Below are 24559 nucleotides of genomic sequence, written 5' to 3'. Positions count from 1 at the left end.
CCGACCCCCTCCCTGTGGGCTGCTACACCTACTTCTATACAAGTCCAGCTTCCGCTGAGCAGCGTGGAGGGCAGCACCGCCCCGTTGGTGTTTTGGCAGCTGTCTAGGAGTCCCTCATCCGCCAATCAGCAGAAAGCACGGCCACCCACCCCTACCCTCGGAGGCTGGCTGTCTTCCATCTATCCCATATAGGCCAATCAGTGCGAAGCAGGCGCCCCTGAACCGAGTCAATTGCCTATTGTCTATCAGTCTTCCTTGAGCCAATCAGCGCGGAGCACCGGCCGGGCCGAGCACACCCCCTTGGAACCCAGACAGCCGTCTGCGTTCCATCAGTTCCCCTTGGGCCAATCACGGCATAGCTCTGTGGGGCAGGGCCCGCCTCCCCAACCCTAGAAGCCGCGCGGGCGATCCATGGCACTTTGGCCAATCGTCGAGTGGCGGATCGCTAGGCTCCTCCTCCAGGGGCCCACGTGAGTGGTGGGGAAACGCAGGGGCGGCTTCTAGGTGCTGCCGCCGTCGCCGCCGCCGCTGCCACCACCGCCACCGCCACCGCCGCCGCCGCCTCGGAGCCCGGGCCTGGGGGGCGGTGGGGCCGCGCATGGAGCCCCCGCCCCCCGGAGCTGCCAACATCGCCGCTGCGCTACGCACAGGTGAGCCCGGGGCCTGGAGGGTAGAGGGCCCGGTCCGTGACCCCACGTATCCTTCCCGCCCCCGCGCGAGGGATGTGGCTTGGCCCGTGGCCTGCGGTGTTCGACTTCCCACCGCCGCCACCGCGGCTGGTGGACCTGCCTGTGGTATTGTCCCCTCCCTTCGCCCCTTGTAGTTGATCTGACCGTGGTCTAACCCCCCTTCCTGTTGTATAATGGATCGGTCTGTGTGCTTATATTTCTCCCCACCCCACGTTACAGTGGACTCGTCCATGGTCTTGCCCCCACCCCCACTTATAGGGGACCCGTCTCTGGCCTTGTCTAACTCCTTGACAGTAGGTGCGTCTGAGTGTTTGTATTTCTCCTATCCTCAACTTTCAGGGGCCCGGTCTGTGGCCTTGTTTGTTCCACACCTCCTGTTTCTTGTAGTGGAGCAGTCCGTGGCGTTGGACCCCCCACCCCTCTTTAACAGTGAGTTAATGTGTGAATTTGTATTCCTGTCTCCTCCAGTTCTCCAGTGTATCAGTCCATGGCTTTATCACACACACCCCCATTTTACAGCAAATCAGTCTGCATGGTCAAGCCCTATCCTCCCATTTTTGCACACTGTCACTTCAGTCCTTGGGCTCTTCCCTTCCTGTTGATAATGGGTCACTTTAGTGCTTTTTATCCCCTCATTTTCAGTAGCCCAGTCCTTGGCCTTGGCCCGATCTCCTTTTAATCAGTCCGTGTGATGGCTTTTCTCCTCCTCCACTATTGTGCAGGAGTTAACGTTCTTCTCTGCTCCCCTTGCTGCCAGTACAGAAGATAAGCCTTTACACCCCCACCTTGCTTTGCAGTGGATCTGCTCATTGGCCTTCCTGCTGCCCGTGTGCTTGCATTCCCACCTCCCCAGGTACCCTCCCATGAGTCCAGTGCTTTGTAATCCCTTCTCCAGAAGGGTCAGCCTGTGTGCTTTGATTTTCCATCGCCTTTCCCTGTGGCAGATCAGTCTGTGGCCTTCCCTGCCCCTCTTCCTCCTTCTTAATAGTGGATCAGCCTGTATTCTTGTTGAACCCAGGTCTTTTTTACTCTAGAACGCACCTCCTCATATGCACTGTTAACAGCTGAGACATTGTGCCTTGCTACAATAAATAGATTAGTGACAATGCCAATAGAAGCTAACATTTATTGAGCACCTACTGTGTACCAGGCAAAGTGCTTTATGTTAATGAGCCCATTTAATCCTCACCACAACCCGATGAGATATGTACTGAGGAAACTTCGGCATAGGGAAGTTGAAAGCCTTACTCTAAGGGGACCCAGTAAGTACCAGGCTAGCTAGCTTGCCCCTCAGAACACAGGATAATTTGGGGGGCTCTCCTCTCTCACCTCATCCCATCCCACGTGAGGCCCCTCTCCTTAAAAACCAAATTAGTTCCCATGTCCAAGTTTTGTTTTTGCTGTTCCCTCTGCCTGCAGAGCTGTCTCCATTCCACACCTTGTCTCAGCACCCATCCACCTCCCATCCCAGCAGCTATGTGACCTTAGTGAGGTCACTGCTTTCTCTCTGCGCCTCTTTCCTCATTTGTAAAATGAGGGAATCAGAACCAGAAGCCCCTCCAGTGTGAATAAAGAATACCCGGGAGTTAATAAGAAGTCAGCTACCCTCCCTGGCCTCCCCTGCTCCACCTCCTCCCCAGCTCTGTTCTGGCCACACTGACCTCTTCACTCATCCTCGAACACCCCGGGCGCCGTCCAGCCTCAGGGCCTTCACAGGCTGTTTTTTCTGCCTGGAACACTACCCCCGAGCTCTGCATGGTTCCTTTCAGGGCTCTGTTCAAATGTCAGCCTGTCCCTTCTCTGCTTGGTTTGTCCCTTTGCGCTTTCTCACAGTCGGACACACTGTGGGGTTCACCGGTTTCTCATCTCTCCCCATTAGAGTGGGAGGCCCATAGGAGCTTACAATTTTGTCTGCCTCTTCACTGCTGTGCCTCCGGCGCCTGAAATTATACTTAGTGTGTAGTACGTGCTCAATAAGAATTTTTTGCACGGATGAATGGGAAAAAATATAATTTCAGACAAATCAGGGTTGGGGGGCAGATGGAGATGAAGGGGGCATACGAGAGTGAGTGAAGAGGCTCGTTGGGACCGTTCATTCAACCAGCTTACTGAGCGCCTACTGAATACCAGGCGTTCTTCTAGGTGCTGGGAACATGGGAGGGGACAACACAGAAATTCCTGCCCTTGCCGAACAGACATTTGCTAAAAGCGGGGGAGACGGACTGTATAAATAAAACACATAAGTAAAATTAGATGGTGTGTTAAACAGGTGCTAAGGAGGAAAAATGAAGTCTGGGAGGTAGGAATAGAGTATGGGAGTGGTTGAAATCTTACGCTCAGAGCAGGCCTCACTTGGAAGGTGACTCTTGAATTAAGGCCTGAAGGAGGTCAGGGAGGGAGCCATATGTCCAGGGGAGGAGTGTACCAGGCAGAAGGCACAGCCCATGCAAAGGCCCTGAGATGGGATTGTGCCTGGCGTGTTCAGGGAACATGAAGGAGGCAGTGTGGCTGGAGCAGAGTGGCGGGAGGGCTAGGAGGCAAGGTCAGAGAGGTAATGGGAGCCAGATGGTGTAGACCATGGTGATACATGAGGTCACGGGGAGGGGTTTGGGAAGGGAGAAGGATGACACACTAGCTAATAGCTAACATTTGTTGAGTGTCTCCCATGTGCCGGAGGTACTTTTCTAATTCTTTACATATATTGACATTTAATCCTCACAGAAGCCTTTGAGAGTAGGTGGATTTTGAGGCTATTTTACTTTGAGAGTGAAATATCCCCATTTTACAGCTACAGAAACAGACCCAGAGAGATTGAGTAACTTGCTCAAGTCACACAGCTAGAACAGGGCAGAGGAGTATGAGGCTGAAGACGCAGAGAGAAGAGATTTGCAGGGGCAGACAGGTTATTCGCTGCAGCGGATCACACAGAGGAAGAATCCGCTCTGCCTGGGAGACAGTGGAACGTGAGGACTCCATGAGAGAAGTCATCGCATGTGGGAACGGGCAAGAGCGCTGCTGGCAGGGAGAACAGCACGTACACATCCTCTAGACGGGAACCGGATGCACTCAGGGTGCCCATGGTGTAGCATGCCAAGTTCATGCCCACCGCAGAGCCTTTGTACATGCTGTTCCCTCTGCCTGAAGCACCCTTCCCACAGATGTCAGCGTAGCTTGCTGCCTCCTCTCCTTCAGGTCTCTGCTCAAATGTCACTTCATCAGGGAAGCCCTCCCTGCTCACCCTGCATAAAACAGCATCCTTGCCACTCTAGGCTCTTAGCCTCTGTTTCTCTTCATAGAGAGCTGGGGGTAGAAGGTGGCTAGGATCGCTACCTGGAGCCAAGCTGCCCGGGTTTGAACCCTGGCTCCGCCACCTTTCAGCTGTGTAACCTTGGGGCAAGTTACTTAACTTCTCTGCACCTCCATTTCCTCATCTGGGAAATAGAAGGGTAATACTAATACCCACCCCGTAGTGCTGGTTCGAGGATTAAATGATTAAAATGGTGTACAGCACACGGTAAGAGCTGTGTGCCTGGTTCCTATTTTTTAAGTTACTGTTATTGTTAATAGCCTACACACAGGTGTCTAACAGGCCTCTGAGACTGACCATCTCCAAAACTGACCTCCTGCTCTCCCCTCGAAAACCTGCCCTCGCACAGTGCTCCCACTGCAGTCCATCCCGGCTCCATCCCACCAGGTGAGCAGGCCGCAGACCTAGAGTCACCCACCACGCCTCTCTCACCCCCATCCTGTCTGTCAGGGAGTCTGTTCGCTGTGTCTTAAGATTTTATCCAGAAGCCAGCCGCTTCTCACCAGTTCTTCTGCTGCCGCACCACCCTCCCTTAGACTATTGCAGTGGCCTCTTCAGCCCCTACACCCAGTTCTCACACAGCCAGAGGGATCCTGTTAGAATCCAGTCACGGCCTGTCACCCCTCTATGCACGGCCCTCTCATGGCTCCTATCTCTCTCAGAGTCAACTGAAGTCCTTACAGGTCCCGAAAAAGCCTCACCCAGCCTGGCCCCTGTCGCCCCTCTGTTATCTCCTGCTGCTTTGCCCTCACTCCCCTGCCGCCAGCCATGCCCGACTTCTTTCCTGTCCTCTGACCTGCCTAGCGCGCTGCAGCCTCAGGGCCTTTCACCCAGGCCTTTTCCTTGGCCTGGCTCGCTGCTCCCCAGGTCGTCGCAAACCTGACTCCTTTACCACGTTTAGGTCCTTGCTCAAATGTCACCTCCCTGGTGACTACCCTCCCCTGACCACCCTTTCAGAAATAACACCTCCTTCCCTCCTTCATTTTTTTCTGTAGCTCTCATCACTATCCAACATACTCTTTACTTGTTCATCTTGTTTCTTATCTGTCTTCCCCTCTAAAATGTGAATTGCACCAGAGCAGAGATCTTTGTCTGTTTGGTTCGCTGCTGTATCCCGAACGCCTGGCTCACAGTAGGTACTCAATAAATGCTTGCTAAATGAGTGAGATGAAGGGAAAAGAGCACATCTGGGTAAGGCAAATTCCTGGAACTCTTATTTAGGGGCCAAGTAGGCAATGTGATAATACACAAAATGTGAAGCCCTGTGGGCTCGAAGCAAGCCGTTGGATTTCACCTTAACTGATCGGTTCTGTTGCTGCTGGAAGAGGAAGTGGTGAAATTGCCTGTCTTCACCACCAGGAGTCACACTGAACTCTTGGTGCCTCTGAAACAAGCAGGCCTTCGAAATAAACTTAGTGAGGTCTCCGATAACAGGACTCTCATCTGGTCACTTCATGGCCCTGTGGCTTCTATAATTGCGTAAAAGTGTGTCTGCTGAATGAACTTTGAAACAGCTCAGACATAAGAGGATCATACTGGATATGTCATTACAGCTTAAAGAATCAAGCTATAAATAATAGAGGGAGGTTCTCTGAAACCTCCTGCTTGGGAAGACCTTATTCTTAACCCAACAGTCCCAGCCAGTGAACAGTCGATTGAGGAAAGCTCATTCCTTAGGGAGTAGAAAGCTCGTGTTTATTTCCAGTTCACTCTCAGCGAAGAGAGCAGTCACGGGGGCCCAGGGAAGGTCCTGTTCTCTGTGGGACATGCTGAGGGAGCAGTCGGTGTGGGGGCCAGTTGAGCCTAACGGTTTAAAAGCTCAGACAACCGGAACCTGACTGCCTGGGTCCAAATCCTGGCTCTGCCACTTAGTGCTGTATGGCCTGTAGACGTCATTTAGACATTTCCTCTATAAATTAGTGATAATAAGAGTACCTACTTCCCAGAGTTGTGATGAGGGATAAATGAGTTAATACCTATAAAAACAGCAGGACAGGTCTACTTGCCGTTATCCAAAACCCTTGGGATCAGATGTGGTTCAGAATTTCAGATTTTTCAGATTTTAGCAGGGTAACAAGGAGCACATACAGGATGTTACATAACCTCCTTAGTGGGCTCCATAATCGGCCCCGTTTAGATTTCTGTGGGGAAATGTCTCAACAGTCACACCCAGTGAGGATCAGTAAAGACCAGAAAGGGCCTTGTTTCATTTCGAATCAGGTTTTGCTGCCAAAAGAGTTACAAAGAAGCTTTCTGTTTTTAGATCTTTTGGGATTTTGGGATAGCAGATAAGGAATTATGAACAAATTAGAAACTAATATTAAGAGCTTATTCATACCCTAGACACATTATATTTAATCTGTACAATAACCCTATGAACTTGGTATTGTTATTATTATCTCTGTTTTACAGATGAGTATGTTATTATCTCTGGTTGACAGCTTGGAAAATTGAGGCATAAAGAGGTTAAAGAATATGCCCAGGGGCACACCGCTAATAAGTAGCAGAACCAGGATTCCAACCCTGGCAGTGTGGCTCGGGAGCCCGGGCGACTGTCCAGGAGGCCACATTGCCTCTCTGAACAGAACAATGCCTGGCATGTATTGAGCACCCAGTCAATGCTAGTTATTGCTGTTCTCAAGAGGGAGAACATACAGGGACATTAACAAGTCCGAGGAGTGCGGGCCGAGTGACGTAAGAGCAGGCATTCAGTTGCAGGAAGGCTTTGTAAAGGCAAGGCCCCTGGGGCTGCGACTTGACCCGGGGGAAGACTTCTAGGCAGAGGAAGGGAGCCCCATGTGGAGTGAACACCCTTTGCGAGGGGCTGGCGGAAGGAACCTCCTGGAAAATTTGATGTTTGATGTGGTAGAAAAGGCAAGTGAAAACGTTCAGGTGAGGGGCATTATACTAGTTCTCTATCCCTGCTGTAGCAAATTATTGCAACCATAGCTGCTTAAAACAACACAACTGAATATCTTACAGTCCCGTGGGTCAGAAGTCCAGCACAGGTCTCCCCAGGATAAAATCCAGCTGTCGGCAGGGCTGCATTCCTTTCTGGAGGCTCCGGGGAGGATCCATTTCCTGCTCATTCTGGTTGTTGGCAGAAGTCAGTTCCTTGAGGTTATAGGGTTGAGGTCCCTGTTTCCTTACTGGCTGTCCACTGAGGGCCATTTCCAGCTTTCAGAGGCCACCACATTCCTGGGCTCGGAGACCCCTTCTTCCGTCTTCAAAGCCACTCGCGGCAGGTCGAGTCCTCTCATGCTTTGAATCTCTCCTTCATCTTCCGTCATCGCACCTCTCTGAGCTACCTTTCTGCCTCTTTCTTTTTTTGGTTTTTGATGGAATTGAATTATTTTTTATTTGCTTATTTGGAAATCTGAACAGAAACTGCACCTTTTTCTTTATTGTAGAAACAGTTCTCTGCTTTTATTAAGAGTTCATGTGATTAGATTGAGCTCACCAGGACAGTCCAAAATAATCTCCCTGTCTTAAGGTCCACAACCTTAAATTCATCTGCAAAGTTCCTTTTGCCATGTAACATAATATACTCACAGGTTCCAGAGATTGCGATGTAGACATCTGGGGGAGGGGATGTTACTCTGTCTACCGCAGTCTGCCTTCTGGCCCCCAAAGATTCACATTTGTCCCACATGCAACATACGTTCACACTATCCTAACATCCCCAAAAGTCTAATCTCATGATAGCAGTCATCCAAAACTGGGCTGAGGAGCTTAGACTTTAGTCCGAGGATGTTTAGGGAATCACGGTGGGGTTTGGGACAGGGGTGGAAGCAAGATGGCAAGAAATGAATGCTGACCTCTGCCCCGTCCTGTGTCCACAGCCTCTTGGCTCTGAGCCGTCTGCCTCCAGGTAACCCTGGGATGGCGTGAGTGCTTCCCCAGCGATGGACCCCTCTGTGACGCTGTGGCAGTTTCTGCTGCAGCTGCTGAGAGAGCAAGGCAATGGCCACATTATCTCCTGGACCTCACGGGATGGTGGTGAGTTCAAGCTGGTGGATGCCGAGGAGGTGGCCCGGCTGTGGGGGCTGCGCAAGAACAAGACCAACATGAACTATGACAAGCTCAGCCGGGCCTTGCGGTACTACTATGACAAGGTAAGGGAGCTGAGACCAGGGCTGGGAACACAAAACATTTATATCAGTTATTTCATTTTCTTGTCTTAATTACGATAGCTATAACTTTGAAAACAATATTAAAATTTACCCTTTTTTGTTGGGGGGGGAAGGATGATTGGCCCTGAGCTAACATCTGTTGCCCATCTTCCTCTTTTTGCTTGAGGAAGACTGTCGCTGAGGTAACATCTCTGCCAGTCTTCCTCTCTTTTGTACGTGGGATGCCACCACAGCGTGGCTTGATGAGCCATGCATGTCATGAAATGAGCCATACGTACCGTGAGCAGTGCGTAGATCTGCACCTGGAATCTGAACCTGTGAGCCCCAGGCCACTGAAGCAGAGCGCATGAACTTAACCACTACGCCACTGGGCTGGCCCCCCAAAATTTGCGATTTCTTATCCCATCCTCTAGTTCTCTCAGACTAATGTTGGGCTCCCCAAACATTTATCTCAGTTACTTTATTTTCTTGTCATACTGCTTTGCCTAAAACCTTCATAGTAATATTAATACTGACCCCTACTCACCCCACTCTCTGAGATCCCCAGAGTCATACTGTCCTGCCAGACCCTGCACAACATTTCATTTTCTTGCCTTATTCCTACAGCCAAGCTTTTGAAAACACTATTAATAATGACTCTTCCTCATTCTGTCCTCAGGAACCCCTGGACCAGTCCTGGGCTCCCCCAGTTATTTCATAATCTGCTCTTATTCCAGAATATTCTTATTCCTAGAAGCAAAACTTCCATGGCAATATTGTACTAACCTTTCCTTACCTCATCCTCTGAGACCCTCAACATTTTTATCACTTCTTTTCTTCTCTTAGTCCTTTAGCTAAGACCTCCAAAGCAACATGTATAGTGCCAGCTGCATACCCCATCCTCTTGGGTTCCCAGAGCAACACTGGTCTACCCCAATATTTATATCAAGTATTTGATTTAATCCTCTTATTCCTAAAGCTGAAATTTCCAATCTTCCTGATCTCATCCTCTCAGACTCCCCAGAGCAGCACTGGACTTCCCCTCCCCCTCAATATTTATACCAACTATTTTATTTTCTTATTTCTTTACCTGAAACTTCCAAAACACTATTAATGAATATCCCTTTTCATTCCTTTTCTGAGAAACACAGACCTACCTTGTGACATATCTGACCAGCATTAGGATGTCCCCAGGGTGCCCTAGTGCCCCCCAGATACCTCTTGTCCCCCAGAACAGCCCTGGACCTAGTAAGGCTGTACACCCTTCATCATTTATAGCATTTATTCCATTTTCATATTTTATTTCTTTAGCTCAAACCTCCAAAACAATATTAATAGTGAGGCTGCCTCACTCTGTGCTCTGAACCACCAGAACATCCCTGAGACCTTCCAGACCTATCATGAAAAACCCCAAACATGCTCTGTGACCCACCCAAACCAGCCTTGAGACTCCCCCGGCACCGACACCAGTATTTTCATGTTCTTGTCTGCTTGCTCTCGGTTACTTCGTTTTCTCATTGCCTTAGCTTAAGCTTCCATACAGTATTACTAATGAGGCTCCTCACCCCGACATCCCTAGTAACCTTGCCCTGTTACACATCTTTGTCAGTGGCTTTAAGTAGTCCTCTATATTAATAATACACCACATTCTTCTACATTAATTTAATCTCTTCCAACATTTATATCAATTACTTCATTTTCCTATCTTATTGCATTATCTAGACTCCAAAACTGTGTCCTAGCATCCACCCCCAAGACCCACAGACCCTCTTAGCCCACTGGTTCCTGGAGCAGGAGGAAAACCTGCTCCTGCACCCACTCCCGTAGGTGGGCCCCACCGTGGAGAGGAGCCAGTGGGGGTGGGAGAATGGGACAGATGTGGATGAAGAGTGACAGAGGGAGACTTGGAGGGGGATGGATGGGAAGGAGACAGGGAGGGGAGCCAGAGAAAGGGGAGAAGGGCAGTAGACTAAAGGAAGAATTGTAGACGGGAGAATAGAGCAGGGCAAGAGACCGGGGAATACAGAGAAAGGAATCGGGATGAGGAAGAAAGAGAGGTAACACTGGAGAAAAAGAGAGGAGGCTCCAGATTGAGAAAGTGGTGGATGAGATGTGAAATGGACTGGGAGGGGAAACATACAGGGAGGCAGCCCTGGAGGCTGGATGGTGTATATGTAAAAAGACAGGAGAGGGGCCCAAGGGAAGAAAGACACTAGAAGACACACCCCTTCACCACCACCCCCATCCATATCCCCCCCTCCACCCTGGCCCTTTCTCCTAAGGCCCTCTATCCTGTCTCCTCCCTTCCCAGAACATCATCCGCAAAGTGAGCGGCCAGAAGTTTGTCTACAAGTTCGTGTCTTACCCCGAGGTCGCGGGGTGCTCCACTGAGGACTGCCCGCCCCAGCCTGAGGTGTCTATCACCTCCACTGTGGCAAATGTGGCCCCCGCTGCTATACATGCCATCCCAGGGGACACTACCGGGAAACCAGGCACACCCAAGGGTGCTGGAATGGCAGGCCCAGGTGGCTTGGCACGCAGCAGCCGGAACGAGTACATGCGCTCAGGCCTCTATTCCACCTTCACCATCCAGTCCCTGCAGCCACAGCCACCCCCTCATCCTCGGCCTGCCTCAGTGCTTCCCAACACTGCCCCTGCAGGGGCAGCAGTGCCCCCTGCAGGGAGCAGGAGCACCAGTCCAAGCCCCTTGGAGGCCTGCCTGGAGGCTGAGGAGGCTGGCCTGCCTCTGCAGGTAAGGACTAGAATACGGCAATTCCATCAGAGGGATGTACAGTTCCCAAAGGAGGAGGGGAGCTGGTAGAAGGGATGTAAACGTCCTGTTAAAGGAGATATGGTGGAAGGAGGGCCGCATAAGTCCCCTTGGAGAAAGGGAAGGGGAAGAGAGCCATGCAAGTACTGAAAAGGAAGAAGGAGATTAAGGGCGCTACAATTAGTAATACACCCAACGTGTAGTAGGTGTTCTGACCCTATGTGGTTAATGCACACATTCTCACTTTAACGCTCATCAGAATCACCTGATGGGGCTTTTTAACCCACAGATTGTGGGGCCCACTCCCCGAGTTTCTGATTATGCGGGCCTGGGCCCAAGAATTTGCATTTTAAACTAGTTTCCAGATGAGGCCCGTACTGCTGGTCTATAAAGCAAATTTTTGAGAACTACTGCTTTGATGAATGGGTCTGGTATGCCCTGGAGTCCTGCCCCCATCAGGTGTCTCACCCAGGTCCCGTTCCCGCAGATAGGACCACCTGCCCCAGAAGAAGCCCCACTTCCTTGGCAGTGTCCCACGTTCTGTTGGAGGTCCTGCCCCGCTGTGCAGCCATGCCCCCACTACAAAGTCCCTCTTTCCAAGGGAAATCAATGGCTTCGCTACCCCTGCAATCCTTAAGCGCCCTCTCTGCGCCCGCTCTTCTCCCAGGTCATCTTGACCCCGCCTGAGGCCCCGAACCCCAAACCAGAAGAGCTGAATGTGGAGCCCGGGTTGGGCCGGCCACTCCCCCCAGAAGTGAAAGTGGATGGGCCCAAAGAAGAGTTGGAAGCCGCGGTCAGTGGGGGGGTGGGGTTTGTGCCAGAAGCCGCTAAGGCCGGGCCGGAAGTCCCTCCCACGGAGGGTGTGCCGGCCCGGCTGCCCGCGGTCGTTATGGAGACTGCCGCCCCGGTGGTCGGCCTCGCGGCTTCCACAGCTTCCGGCACGGAGATCACCCAGCCTCAGAAGGGCCGGAAGCCCCGGGACCTTGAGCTTCCACTCAGCCCGAGCCTGCTGGGTGGGCCGGGCCCCGAACGGACTCCAGGATCGGGAACCGGCTCAGGTCTGCAGGCGCCAGGGCCCGCGCTGACGCCGTCCCTGCTACCTACGCACACATTGGTGAGTGCCTGTGGAGGGGCGGGGCTGGCCACCGGGGCCAATGGGATTGGCGCGGGGCGGGTGAGCGAGGACTTAGGCTGACTGCGAGGGCCAATGTGGTTATCGCTGAGTCCCTGGAGGGCGGGGCCACCGGTTGGGATTGGCTGCGCTGCGTCCCTGGCTTGGAGGGGCGGGGCTTGGTTAAAGAAGGCTAGAGCAGTCTCCAGTGCCGAGGGATCGGCTGCCCGGAGGGAGGGCGGGTCTGAGGAGTTTTGTGGGCGGGGACTGAGGCGCCGAGAGGCTTTCTGTGAGAACTGTTTCTGGGTTGGGACGGGGCTTGAGGAACTTGAGCGGGGCTTTTTGGGCTGTGGTTTGCCTAGCGGGTTTCCTGTGAGGTATACACGTGGGACAGTAAGAGTTGGAGGTTGACGCTGAGCTGTTGGGATGGTGACTTGTGAGGTTTGAAAGCGGCATGTGGATGGGGTCTTGTAGGTTGTCTTGCCCAATGAGGCTGGGAGGTGGGCTCTCAGGAGTTGGGCGGGGTTGTCTGTGTAAAGTTGGAGAGCTGTCACAGGCACGGCCTTGGCGTTATGATCTGGGCCTGTGCACTTTGGGGGAGTGACATCGGCAGTCTGCGTGGGAAATCTGCTGGGGCTGGAAGCGAGTTCCTTCTCTTTTCCCACACCTGCCCTCTGCTCATCTGAGCTCCGCCCTCCCGTTCTCCACAGACCCCGGTGCTGCTGACGCCCAGTTCGCTGCCCCCCAGCATTCACTTCTGGAGCACCCTGAGTCCCATTGCACCCCGGAGCCCGGCCAAGCTCTCCTTCCAGGTATTATCTTTTCCTGCCCATCTCGGAGAGGGTGAGAGACCTTGGCATGGCCTCCATCCTTGACCTGTCACTATTCTGTCCCCAGTTTCCTTCCAGTGGCAGCGCCCAGGTGCACATCCCTTCCATCAGCGTGGATGGCCTTTCAACCCCCGTGGTGCTCTCCCCAGGGCCCCAGAAGCCATGACTACCACCACCACCACCACCACCACCACCACCCCCCTCTTCTGGGGTCACTCCATCCATACCCTGAACTTCTCTCCAGCCAGCCATCTCAAGGAGAAACATAGTTCACGTGACAGACTCGTGCTCCAGTCGTGGTGGGGTGGGGATTCTTAGAAAGAAAGATTTACTAATATCCCTTCCACAGAAAACATACAACTTCTCTCTTCTTGGTCAGTCCCCCAGTGGCCGCCCTTACACGTCTCCTACTGCAGTGGTGGGGACGGTTTATTTATTTATTTTTTGAAGGCCACTGGGAGGAGCCTGGCCCAACCCTTTTTGGGGAGGTGGTGAGGACATCTCCCCCATCTCCACATTTTTTCCCCAAGATGAGACAGTCGGGGTCTGGCTTGAGAAGGACCTTTCTTTATTTATTTCTCAGCCTACCCTCAGGGAGCTGAAGGAGCCCTGTCTCCATTTTGGGATGTGGGTGGAAGAGCTGGCTCATTGTAGTTTATTATTCCTGGCCGTACCCAGGGGTCCAGGAAGAACTTATACCGTTTAACGGTTTGGAGGTCTTGGCCAAGGAAGACTCATGCCCTTGGAATAAGAATTTCCACCTCCCCAGCCTTTCTCTCAGACAGCTTGTCCTTCTTCAACCACCTTTTTGGCCAGGGAGGAATGCTCCTTTGTTCTTCTCCCCCTGAGAAGCCATGCCTGTGTCTGCCAAATTCCTGGGGTCCTGCGTGTTACCTCCCAATGGAGGGTTTTTTTGGGGAGTGGTCCCCGTCTGGGGGGCCCCTCCAGCCAGTACTCCAGGTCTTCCTGTCCCCCACCCCGTGCCATTTTGATAGTATAATCTATTTTTAAACAGGGCTTTTCACTAGGGGAGAGGGGGGCATCTCTTCCTATATCTGAGATGGGGTGGGTGGGAAGGAAGGGATTTTGGGGGGAATCTTCCTGCCGCCCCCAAGTGTTTATTTTTGATACCAAACGTGTATTTTCAGCTCCCTCCCTCCCAGCCCCCCAATTTCCTGCGGGCGGGTACAAAGGGCCCTTTAAGTGTCCCTGGAGTTGGGAGGGAGGAATGGGGGACATAAAGCCTGACCTATCTGAATTCCAGACTGGAGAGGGTGGGTTCAAAGGACTCCTGGGCTCACTGATCCTGTCAGCACTGGTCCAGCCCAGGCCTGGGGACCTAGGGGTTGGCGATTTAGGGGACGGTGCTACACCTGTCTCCACTGTTTGTTTTACTTCCCCAAAAATGGATCTTTTTTTCTAAGAGTCCCAGAGAATGGGGAATCGTTCCTGTAAATATATATTTTTAAAGGTGATGCTGGAGGCTGCTAGCATTTTTTTCCCTGAAGCTGTTGGGACTAACTGAGTGTGACAGGCGTGTCTTTGTGTGAAAGGCGGTGAAGGTGTGAGGTTGATTGTGAAAGAGCATGATGGCGTGTGGCAGAAACAGTAGTAGAGACTGTAGACTGGTAACCAAGTGTGTGAGAAAGAGAGAAACTGTGGAAAGCTGTGATCACACGTGTATATGTGTGGAACTGTGTGTGAGAGAGTGGAAGTTGTGGCCACTAACTTGACATTGTGTCTACGTGAGAAGTTGTGGCTGTGTGTCAGAAAATCACTGTCAGACTGAATGAATGATTAAGGCAGTGTACAAGAAACTGGTGATGTGTGTGAAATAATGTTTATGAGAAGGCATTGGGGACCGCACATCTGTCACTGTTTGACAGACTGAGTGACCAAAACAATGTGTGTGGGCCTGTATGGGCATGAAAGTGCAGTAGATATTGTCAGGGACTGTGTGGCAGTGAAAAACTTCGCTGTCTGGAAGCACGGGACTCAGTGTTTGGGAGATGGATTGTATTCGAATCTGCTCATGCTTGGCTGTTCTATCAACTAAAGTAATGGGGCGAATGTGTGAGAAGTTGATTGAGAGAAAATGGGTGCCTGAGACACAAGGTAGGAGAATGCGGGATTGTGTATATGAAAACTGTTCATGTGAGACTAGCAAAGACCGAGAAGCTGAGAACAAAACAGCTATGACTGGGAGAGCATGAGAGGCTGTAATCGTGTGTGTCCCAGAGACTAGTGGCAAATTGATTTACAGTAACTACTCCAGTCTAGCCCACAGGTTCAGGGACTGTGAAAGTGAGAGAAAATGATGGGGAGGCTGAGTGAGAGGGTGCGAGAGACCACATAACTTTTTGTGAGCAAGAGACGATAAGTAGCAATAACAGCATCAGAGCTGTGTGAGGGAAAATTGACGACTGAGCAGAGTTTGAGTGTGTAGGCCTGTGAAACACTTCATAAGAGACTGTAAATTGGAGACTACACGTTTGTGAAAAACAGAAAATGAGACGCTGAGAGACCATGTGATTGGGGTGTGGCAGAACCAGGCGAGGCTGTAATTGTGTTCGAGTGTACGTGATAAGCTGACTGCATGAAGAAGATGACGATGTGGACGACTGAGATAGGTCCAGAGAGACTGTGTGTGTGAGACTTAATGAGAGCGTAGTAGTGATTGTGAATTTGTGGCTACAGATGTCAGAAGCTGACTGAAGAAAAGTGACTGTGACACCGAATGGGTGACTGAGACAGTATCTGCAAAACTGATTGTGTGGGTATATGTAAAACTATTTGCAAGAGACTTTCTTAAAGCTATAAATCGGGGCCGGCCCTGTGGTCGAGTGGTTAAGTTCATGCGCTCTGCTTCAGCGGCCCAGGGTTTCCCTGGGTCAGATCCTGGGCACCGACATGGCACCACTCATCAGGCCACGTTGAGGCGGCGTCCCACATAGCACAACCAGAAGGACCCACAACTAGAAATATATAACTATGTACTGGGCGGGGGGGTGGAGAGAAGAAAAAGAAAGAAAATTGGCAACAGATGTTAGCTTAGGTGCCAATCTTTTAAAAAAAAAGCTGTAAATCAAGGACTGGCTATGTTGGCAGCTGCTTGAGAAGTGTGAGACTAGGTGACTAGGACAATGAGGTATTGTGTGATCGTGTATGCGTGTGAAACAGCTATAATCAGGGACTGTGTGTGTGAAATGGGGGCTTGAGTGTGAAGAGGTATGAGAGATGGTGATTTTGTGTGTGTACAAGAAACTTCATGAGAGACTAGTTATGAATCGGTGACTGTGGATGTGACAAAATGATGGCCTGTGTGAGTGGTTGAAACATCTTACCAAAAGGTGTGACTGTATTTGTATGCATGTGAAAAACTGACCGGTGAGAGTAAATCATGGTGATATCGGCCGGATGAGACAGCCTATAAGACGTGATTGTGTGTGTGAAACTATTGGTAGGAGACCATAGTAAGACTGGGAATCAATGATTCCCTGAGTGAGTGACTGAGAATGAGAGGCTGTGTGATCGAGTATGTATATGAGCCTGTTTGTAAGAGACTGTAGTTGAGGCTGGGAATCCAGAACTATGTGTCTAACTGTTTTTTAAAAAGTGAAAGAAAATGAGGCCGAGTGAGACTATGCGAGACCACAATGGAACGTGCCAGGCCTAGGGGAAAGCCCTTTCTGTTTGTTCCCTTCCTCCACAGGTCCTTCCTCCTCAGTCCCCTGGGCGTGCTTCTCCCAGTTCTCCAAAACTTGAAATGCTGGAGTTCCCCGGGGCTTTGCCTGGGCTTCCCTTCCCTCTTCTCACAGGCCCACTTCAGGCACTTCGCTCCGGTCCCCACATGAGATGCGCCTTATTCCCTGGTGATGCCCACGTTTTACCTCCAACCCAGACTGTTCCTCTCAGCGCTTACCCAGAATCTCTGAAGTTTTGTTTGCTTCATTTATTTATTCATTCGGCAGATGTTTGTTGAGCCCTGCAGACACAGCAGTTAACCAACCAGACAGAAACCCCTGCCCCTCTAGAGCTGGTATTTTAGCGAAGATGTTCGACAAGAAACCAACACATCACGTCAGGTGGCGGTGCAGTAATTACATGAGACAAGACTCTCTCACTCTTTGTTTAAGTAAGAAATCTGCAGAGTCATTTTAGTGCCCAAACGTGGGAGCAGATGAAAGCGCCGACAATCCTCGTCCACAGGAATCCTCTGAGTGGTTATACAGTTGAGGGCCAAAGGAAATACCGATTATGACATTATTACCGGGGCAACAGGTGATCAGATAAAGCAACCAGCCGGAGTTACAGGTTTCTAGGGAGTTTCACAGGCTAACACAGCACCGACGTCTGAAGTCTTGGAATCTTAACAAGACCCCTTTGTTCAAAGCACACTCTCAGGCAGGCTTATATTATCAGGAAACAGAGCACATCTGTAATGGATACGAAGGTCACGACGCCTTATCACCCATAAAACAAGACCGATATTCTTGAGAAAGTTCTAACACCTGACCAAATCAAACTATTTCATTTGGTTTTAATTTGCAGAATGGTATTTCTCCGTCCGTGAATGCAGAGGAAATGAGACACTGCCTTCCTCACTTTCTTAGACCCCTTTTCATTAAAAAGATTTCTGGTTTTAAAGTGGGCCCTAGAGTTTCACTCATTAGGGCTTATTTAAAACAAAAGAGCAGGTCTGCAGGGCTCAGTTTTACCTGCCTGGAAAATGAGCTGAAGAGGAATTAATTATTAACAGTAAAAATAAGGAGCATAGAATAGTTTTTCTACATGAGACCTACAAAGAAAAAGAGGGGTCAGGGACTAGAATGATGGTTCTTAAAGTGTGGTCCCCAGACCAGCAGCATCAGTGTCACCTGGGAGCCTGTTAGAAATGCACATTCTTGAGCCCAACCCCAGACTTAGAGAATCAGAAACGGGCGTGGAGCCCAGCAATCTGTGACTGAAGAAAGCTTCCAATGATGCTGATGCACGCTAAGGTTTGAGAGCCACTGGGCTAGAGAGTGACAGCGGTGCCATACATAAAGGGTAGCTGGGGAAGGCCTCTGTGAAGGAGGTGCCATTTATTGTCTGTCTCCCCTTTTAGGGCACGAGCCCCTTGAGGGCCAGGATTTGGGGCTGTCTTGTTCTCTGCTCCGTCCAATGCTGAGAACAGCATCTGGTACCCAATAGGTGCCCAGTAAACATTGAATAAATGTATTTAACAGGCAGAGAGCACGTACTGTATGCCAGGCACTGCTCTAAGGACTTTTTTAAATCTTTACTCCCAATCTTTGCAACAAACCCTATGATGTAAGTTCAGGGAGGGAGGCGTTACCTACCCAAGTTACTCTGATGGAACACAGCAAAGCCAGTTCCCTCCCAACCACTACCCCCCCAGGCCCTGAGTGTCCCCAGCTGGGCCCCTGGGACAGTGGATACCCCCATCTCACTCCTTCTGAATCCTCCCCACACTCTTGTCACTTCCCCTTCTCACTTCCCTTGTGCTGACCTCCCTTCCCCATGCTGACCACAGGGAACCTCACTTTCAGGAAAGAGGAGGGCAAGGCAGTGGTTAAGTCAGGACGGAGATGAAGCAATTACCTCGATGCCTGCTCCGCCCCATGAGGAGACACAGTGAGCACACCACACTCATTTCACCCTTGTTCAGCACCCCGGTGAGGTTGACCCTGTCTTTGTGGTAGAGAGTATGCATTTTAGAGGTCGGGAAACCGAGGCTCAGAGAGGTTCAAGTGACTTGCCCAAGGTCACACAGCTGGGAATCTCGTCATGTCCAGGGAGTGTTGCTTGAGTGCTAAAGGGTTGCTGGGCAGGGCGTGGGGTGCTGGGGATACAGTGACAAACAAAACAGGACCAAGAGGGAGACGGGAAATAGCAAGGGGAGAGTAGAGGAGGAGGCTGAGAGGCAGAGGTGACAGGGGAGAGGTTGGAGCTGAAGAGACCTGCACGGTGCCCTCCCCTCCCCCGTGCCGCCCTTCGCCCTCCCAGTTCCTCCTGCCCCTGGTTCCTCATTCCCGCTGACTCCAGGAGCAGTCAGCCCACATAAAGCCAGGCCTCCTCCCTGGCGGAGCCACGGGGTGCAGTGCTCACCATGCCCGCCCCAGCACAGGCCCCTCGGCTGCTGCCGCCTCTGCTGCTGCTACTGCTCACTCTGCCAGCCACAGGTGAGCGGGCGAGGGCCAAGCTGGCCCCCAGGGGTTCCCGGGCCCACCACACCCTTGACCATGCCCGCCCCTCTGCTCTGGTACAGGCTCGGACCCCGTCCTCTGCTTCACCCAGTATGAGGAATCCACGGGCAAGTGCAAGGACCTCCTGGGGGGAGGTGTCAGTGTGGAAGACTGCTGTCTCAACCCTGCCTACGCCTTCCAGGAGCCCGGCAAGAAGCTCTGCCAGGCATGCAGGTCAGGGGGAGCCTGGGATTGCGGGGAGACACAACTGGGCTCTTCCCTTCTCTGGGATTTCCAAGGCCCTGCTCGTCACCATAGCTCGGGGTTTCTCAGCCTCAGCTTTATTGACATCTGGGGCCAGAACATTCTTTGTTGTGGGGGGCTGACCTGTGCGTTGCAGGGTGTTTCGTAGCATCCCTGACCTGCCACTAGATGCCAGTAGCAACTCTTCCTGCCGAATGTCCCCTGGGGGCAAAATCACCCCTGGTTAAGAACCAGGGCCATAGTTTACACTTATTGAGCACTTCCTGCATACCAGAAGCATTGTGGGTGGAGTGCAGCTCGGGTATTTCTGAAGGTAGCTCAAGTCTCCTAATTGTGATGACAGCTCATATTAAGTGCTTCCTATATACAGATGCATTGTGGGGGTGGGAGAGCTTGGGGAATTCTGAGGGCAGCTCCAGATCCCTAATTATGACGACACTTCACATTCATTGAGGACTTCCGGCACATCAGATGTATTGCAGAGGTCAAGGGTGGCTGGAGGATTTCTGAGGGTAACTCTAGTCTCCTAATCATGATGCCAGCTTACATGTATTGAGCCCTTACTGTATGACAGACATATTTTTGTGTGTGTGTGTGTGAGGAAGATTGGCCTTGAGCTAACACCTGTTGCCAATCGTCCTCTTTCTGCTTGAGAAAGATTGTTGCTGAGCTAACATCTGTGCCAGTCTTCCTCTATTTTGTATGTGGGACACCCCCACAGCGTGGCTTGACCAGTGGTGCTATGTCCGCACCCAGGATCCAAACCTGCAAACTCCAGGCTGCCAAAACGGAGTGCATGAACTTAACTGCTACGCCACAGGGCTGGCCCCACGCCCCCCCCCAGACGTTTGTAACTGCTTGCTGTATATCCTAGATACACCATGGGGATGGGGAGCTCGGGGATTTGTGAAGGCAGCTCTGTGCCCCTGGTCATGTCAACAGTTCACATCTAGTTAGCACTGTGCTGTGTAGGAACTTGGGAATAGATCTGGGATATTTCTGACAGGGTCTCTGAGCTCATTGGGATGATGGCTTCTATTTATTAAGCACTTCCTGTTTGCCTGCTACCATGCATGATGGTGGCCTGGTGGGTTTCTGAGTCCCTAGTCCTTACATTTGCTTACTGCATGTTTGGCACTGTCCTTGGGGGTCTTCAAAGGATAACTCCAGATCCCTGATAATGAAGGTAAATGATATTTATTAAGCACTTACTGTGTACCTACCTCTTCCCATTCAATCCCCCAACATCCCTAAGAGGTAGGTACTCTCATTAATCTATTCCACATGCATTTATCCCACACTCACGCCTGTGCCTGCCCACACTCTGCAGTGCCGTACACCATGCTTGGCAGCTCGTGCCAGGATGGGACACATGCTCCCTCTCTGCAGGTTCCCACGATGGTCACCGTGGTCGGCGTGGGCCCCCTGCTCGGTTACCTGCACTGAGGGCTCCCAGCTGCGGCACCGGCGCTGCATAGGCCAGGGCGGGCAGTGCTCTGAAAAGGTGGAGCCTCGGACCCTCGAGTGGCAGCTGCAAGCCTGTGAGGAACGGTCATGCTGTCCTGGTGAGGAGGATCAGCAAAGCGGCGAGCACTGCCCTTACCCAGCACTGGGAATGAGTGGGGCGGAGGCCCTGAGGGTGGGAGTGTGCCTGATGTTTTGTGAGGCGCTAAGGAGGAGGCTGGTGTGGCTGGAGGAGAGTGGTGGGAGGTGAGGTCAGAGGGGGCCTGATCCTGTGGGCCACAGTGAGGATGTTAGCTTTCATTCTGAGTGATGTGGGTTGTGGGCAGAGGAGAAATGGGATCTGACTCAGGTTGTGACCTATCTCTCACTGTCGGGAGGAGGACAGACTGTCTGTGGTGAGAGCTGAAGCAGAGAGACTAGTGTGAAGGCTACTGCAATAGTCCAGATGAACAATGATGGTGGACCAGGTATGGCAGAGGATGTGGAGACAGGATTAGCTTATGTGGGGTACATGAGGAAGCGAGGACCCCCCACCTCCATTCTGTCCCCCTCTCTTCTCTTCCACAGGGATGGGCGGCTGGTCCGACTGGGGGCCCTGGGCATCTTGCTCTGTTACCTGCTCCAAAGGGACCCGGACCCGTCGTCGAGCATGTGATCGCCCTGCCCCCAAGTGTGGGGGCCACTGCCCAGGACAGGCACAGGAGTCAGAGGCCTGTGACACTAAGCAAGTCTGCCCCAGTGAGTGAGGGCCACCACAGGCACTGATGCAGGCACCCAGGGTGGGTCTGGGGGTTACAGCAGGGAACTGCCAGGGTGGGAGGGCTTCAGCATGCATGATCACACTTGGCATCCTCCCATGCCCATCCCACCACAGCACATGGGGCCTGGGCTGCTTGGGGCCCCTGGGGTTCCTGCTCGGGCTCCTGCCACGGTGGAGCCAGCGCAACTACGCAGAGACGAAGCCGCACATGTTCTGCACCTGAGCCCTCCAAGCAACCTCCCGGGAAGCCTTGCCCAGGGTCAGCCTATGAGCAACGGGCCTGCACCGGCCTGCCACCCTGCCCAGGTACACCGGGGGGAGGCCTCTGACACTCTGCTCTTGATTCAGGCACAGATGCTCTGCCACTTCAGGGGATAGAGATCTCAGACCATGTGACCATGGGGCTCTTCACTTGGGCGCAGTCTGCCTCGAGGGTCTAGGGACTGAGGGGGGAGATTGGGGTGGCCTTTCCTCTCACTCCTGTCCCCTCCAAACAGTGGCTGGTGGCTGGGGGCCATGGAGCTCTGTGGCCCCCTGTTCTGTGACCTGTGGCCTGGGTCAGGCCCTGGAACGACGGACATGTGATCACCCTGTGCCCCAGCACGGGGGCCCCTCCTGTGCCGGTGATGCCTCCCGGAACCACATCTGCAAGTCGGCTGTGCCCTGCCCTGGTCAGCACCCTAGGATGCACCATTTCCATGCCTAAGCCCCCACCCCCCTCTGCTGCCCTGTCCCTGGTGCTGCTGCCTTATTTCTTTCTCCAATTCCTCCATTCCTGGCCTTGATGCTTCGGTGCCCCCCTGATCCCCCATTTCCACATCTGATCACCACCACTCCCTCCCCCAGCCCTCAATCCTTCCTCTGAACCCCCTCGCTGGCTCCTTCTCTGGTGCGAGCCTCTGCTGCCCCTATCTCTGCAGTGAACGGAGAGTGGGGTCCCTGGGGGGAGTGGAGCACCTGCGCCCGCCGGAACATGAAATCTATCAGCTGTGAGGAAATCCCAGGCCAGCAGACACGCTCGAGGAGCTGCAGGGGCCGCAAGTTTGACGGCCAGCGATGTGTCGGGGAACAACAGGATATCCGACATTGCTACAACATCCAGCGCTGCCAATGTGAGTGCTCCCACAGACTGCACTGTTGGGGGGGGTGGGGCAGCCCACACAGGGACTGGGGGTTTCTGACTCTCTGGCATGGATCCCATGTCCCTGCAGCCTCTCTCTCACCACCCCACTGAGAATTCTCATTCTGACTCGGGATCCCCCTCCCCTCATTGCAGGGAAAGGCTCATGGTCGGAGTGGAGTACCTGGGGGCTGTGCACGCCCCCGTGTGGACCCAACCCCATGCGCACCCGCCAACGCCTCTGCACAGCCCCGCTCCCCAAGTTCTCGTGAGTGAGGGGGTCAAGCGTACCTGGGAGGGGGGCATGATAGAGATACATCAGCAGTCAGGGCGGGAGAGTTGGCTCCCCCCAACCCGGGCTTCCACCACTGGGTCTAAGGTGCCTGCCTTGCCGAGTGCCATCTCCCAGCTGCAAGAAGAGGGGAGAAACTAAAGACGACGCTGAGAAAGAAGATACTGAAGGGAGAATTAGTAGCCTCTGTGCCCCTCAGTCACTCATTCAGTCACTCAGCCATTCTCCCATACGCTCAGTCCTTCATGTGTCCATTTGCTCTGCTCTCAGTTACCCATGCTTTGATGTGCTCATTCAGTCACTCAGTCACTATGCCTCCATTCACTTAGTCATTCCTTCAGTCGCCTCTGCCTCTATGGGTGACTCGATGTCTCACTGCCCCGAGGCACTCTAAGGCCTTTTTGGCAATAGTTGCAGACACACAGAACCCAGATCCCATGGGTCCCCCAAGGGATGCAGGTCAGCAGGGCCCTGACAGAAGGCAATATGAGGAATGGCTAGTGCGTGCCAAAGGGACTGCCACCTCGACCTAGGTCCAGGAGGCTGATCGGGGCTCCCCTGGCAGGAAGGGGTTGAGAAAGGCATTCCTGGTGTCAAGACTGTGTGAAGCGAGTCCTGGACAGAGGTGATCCACCCCCCCACCCAAAGTGTTTCCCAGTGGCCAGAGTGGCCCAGGTGTTGGAGATGGTTAAAACACTTACTCATCCCTCCCTTATTTCCACATACATCAAACTACTAGATTGAGGGGCTGTTCCCAACTTGTGGAAGGCCTGCCATCCAGGAAGCGGTCTCCAGCTGTGAGGTTTAGAGCAGGTCCTGAAGATGAGTTAGTGATGTTGAGTGTCGACATGAAGGACATGACAGAGTGAGAGAATAAGTGGAAAAAGGACTGACTGACATTGGGATGGGAGTGAATAGAGGGCTTGCCTAATGGGAGAAATAACCCAGGCAAAGACCATTCTGGACATGGGACTAAGTCTGGATAAAGTGGAGGAGAGAGCTAGAGATTGGCTTGGGGCAGGAATTTGGGCCCAACAAGAAGGACTTGAATGTCAAGGCAAGGCACTGGGGAGAGATGTAAAGGGTTTTGGAGGTAAGAGAAGGTAGCTCATGTCAACAAGTAACAATTATCAACATTTATTGAGCACTTACTATGTACCAGACACCACTCTGAGCACTTTACCTGAATTAACTCATTTATCTTCACTCAGCCCAGTGAGGTGGGTATTATTATTACTCCCATTTATCAGATGAGGGAAACTTAGGCACAGGGAAGATAAAGAAACTGCCCAATATCTCACAGCTAAAAAATAGGAAGGTACTGTGTGTAGGCACACAGTAGCTACTCATTAAGAGTTTGTTGAATGCATGCTTGCCTTCCCTGAGCTTCTCCCCTCCATTCCCTCCCTAACGCCCCAGGCGCACCGTCACCATGGTCGAAGGGCAGGGTGAGAAGAACGTCACCTTCTGGGGGAAACCGTGGACGCAGTGTGAGATGCTGCAGGGGCAGAAGGTGGTGGTGGAAGAGAAACGGCCATGTCTACACGTGCCTGCCTGCAAAGACCCTGAGGAATGAGAAGCTCTAACACCTCTCTCTCCCACTCTGACTCCCTGACTTCTCAGACCTCAATAAACCAGCCTCTTCCCCAGGA

At 52.4% G+C, this 24559-nt stretch overlaps 2 protein-coding genes across 5 annotated transcripts; both read left to right on the top strand.

The window, feature by feature from the left end:
• Window positions 1-313: 313 nt before the first annotated feature.
• Window positions 314-14294, top strand: ELK1 (ETS transcription factor ELK1). Of its 4 annotated transcripts, XM_070606514.1 has the most exons (8): window positions 366-650; window positions 1029-1118; window positions 4257-4383; window positions 7839-8111; window positions 10420-10860; window positions 11546-11992; window positions 12700-12801; window positions 12887-14294. In XM_070606514.1, exons 4-8 carry the CDS (start codon window positions 7902-7904, stop codon window positions 12983-12985), a joined length of 1299 nt encoding a protein of 432 aa, XP_070462615.1. In that variant the 5' UTR covers window positions 366-650; window positions 1029-1118; window positions 4257-4383; window positions 7839-7901; the 3' UTR covers window positions 12986-14294. The 4 variants fall into 4 exon arrangements, with proteins under 4 accessions (XP_070462614.1, XP_070462617.1, XP_070462616.1 ...); XM_070606516.1 differs by lacking the exon at window positions 4257-4383 and having other exon boundaries at window positions 332-650; XM_070606515.1 differs by lacking the exon at window positions 1029-1118 and having other exon boundaries at window positions 356-650.
• Window positions 14295-16275: 1981 nt separating this feature from the next.
• CFP (complement factor properdin) lies at window positions 16276-24559 on the top strand. The gene is made up of 9 exons (XM_070606511.1): window positions 16276-19004; window positions 19091-19241; window positions 20661-20836; window positions 21303-21473; window positions 21610-21801; window positions 21993-22166; window positions 22416-22607; window positions 22772-22883; window positions 24327-24559. The coding sequence occupies exons 1-9, from the start codon at window positions 18932-18934 to the stop codon at window positions 24481-24483; spliced, it is 1398 nt and encodes a 465-aa protein (XP_070462612.1). The 5' UTR covers window positions 16276-18931; the 3' UTR covers window positions 24484-24559.

Source organism: Equus przewalskii, chromosome X (assembly GCF_037783145.1).
Source record: "Equus przewalskii isolate Varuska chromosome X, EquPr2, whole genome shotgun sequence".
In the NCBI taxonomy this organism is placed as follows: Eukaryota; Metazoa; Chordata; class Mammalia; order Perissodactyla; family Equidae; genus Equus; species Equus przewalskii.
Note: the sequence above shows the minus strand (reverse complement) of the source record. Positions and strands in the feature narration are given on the sequence as shown.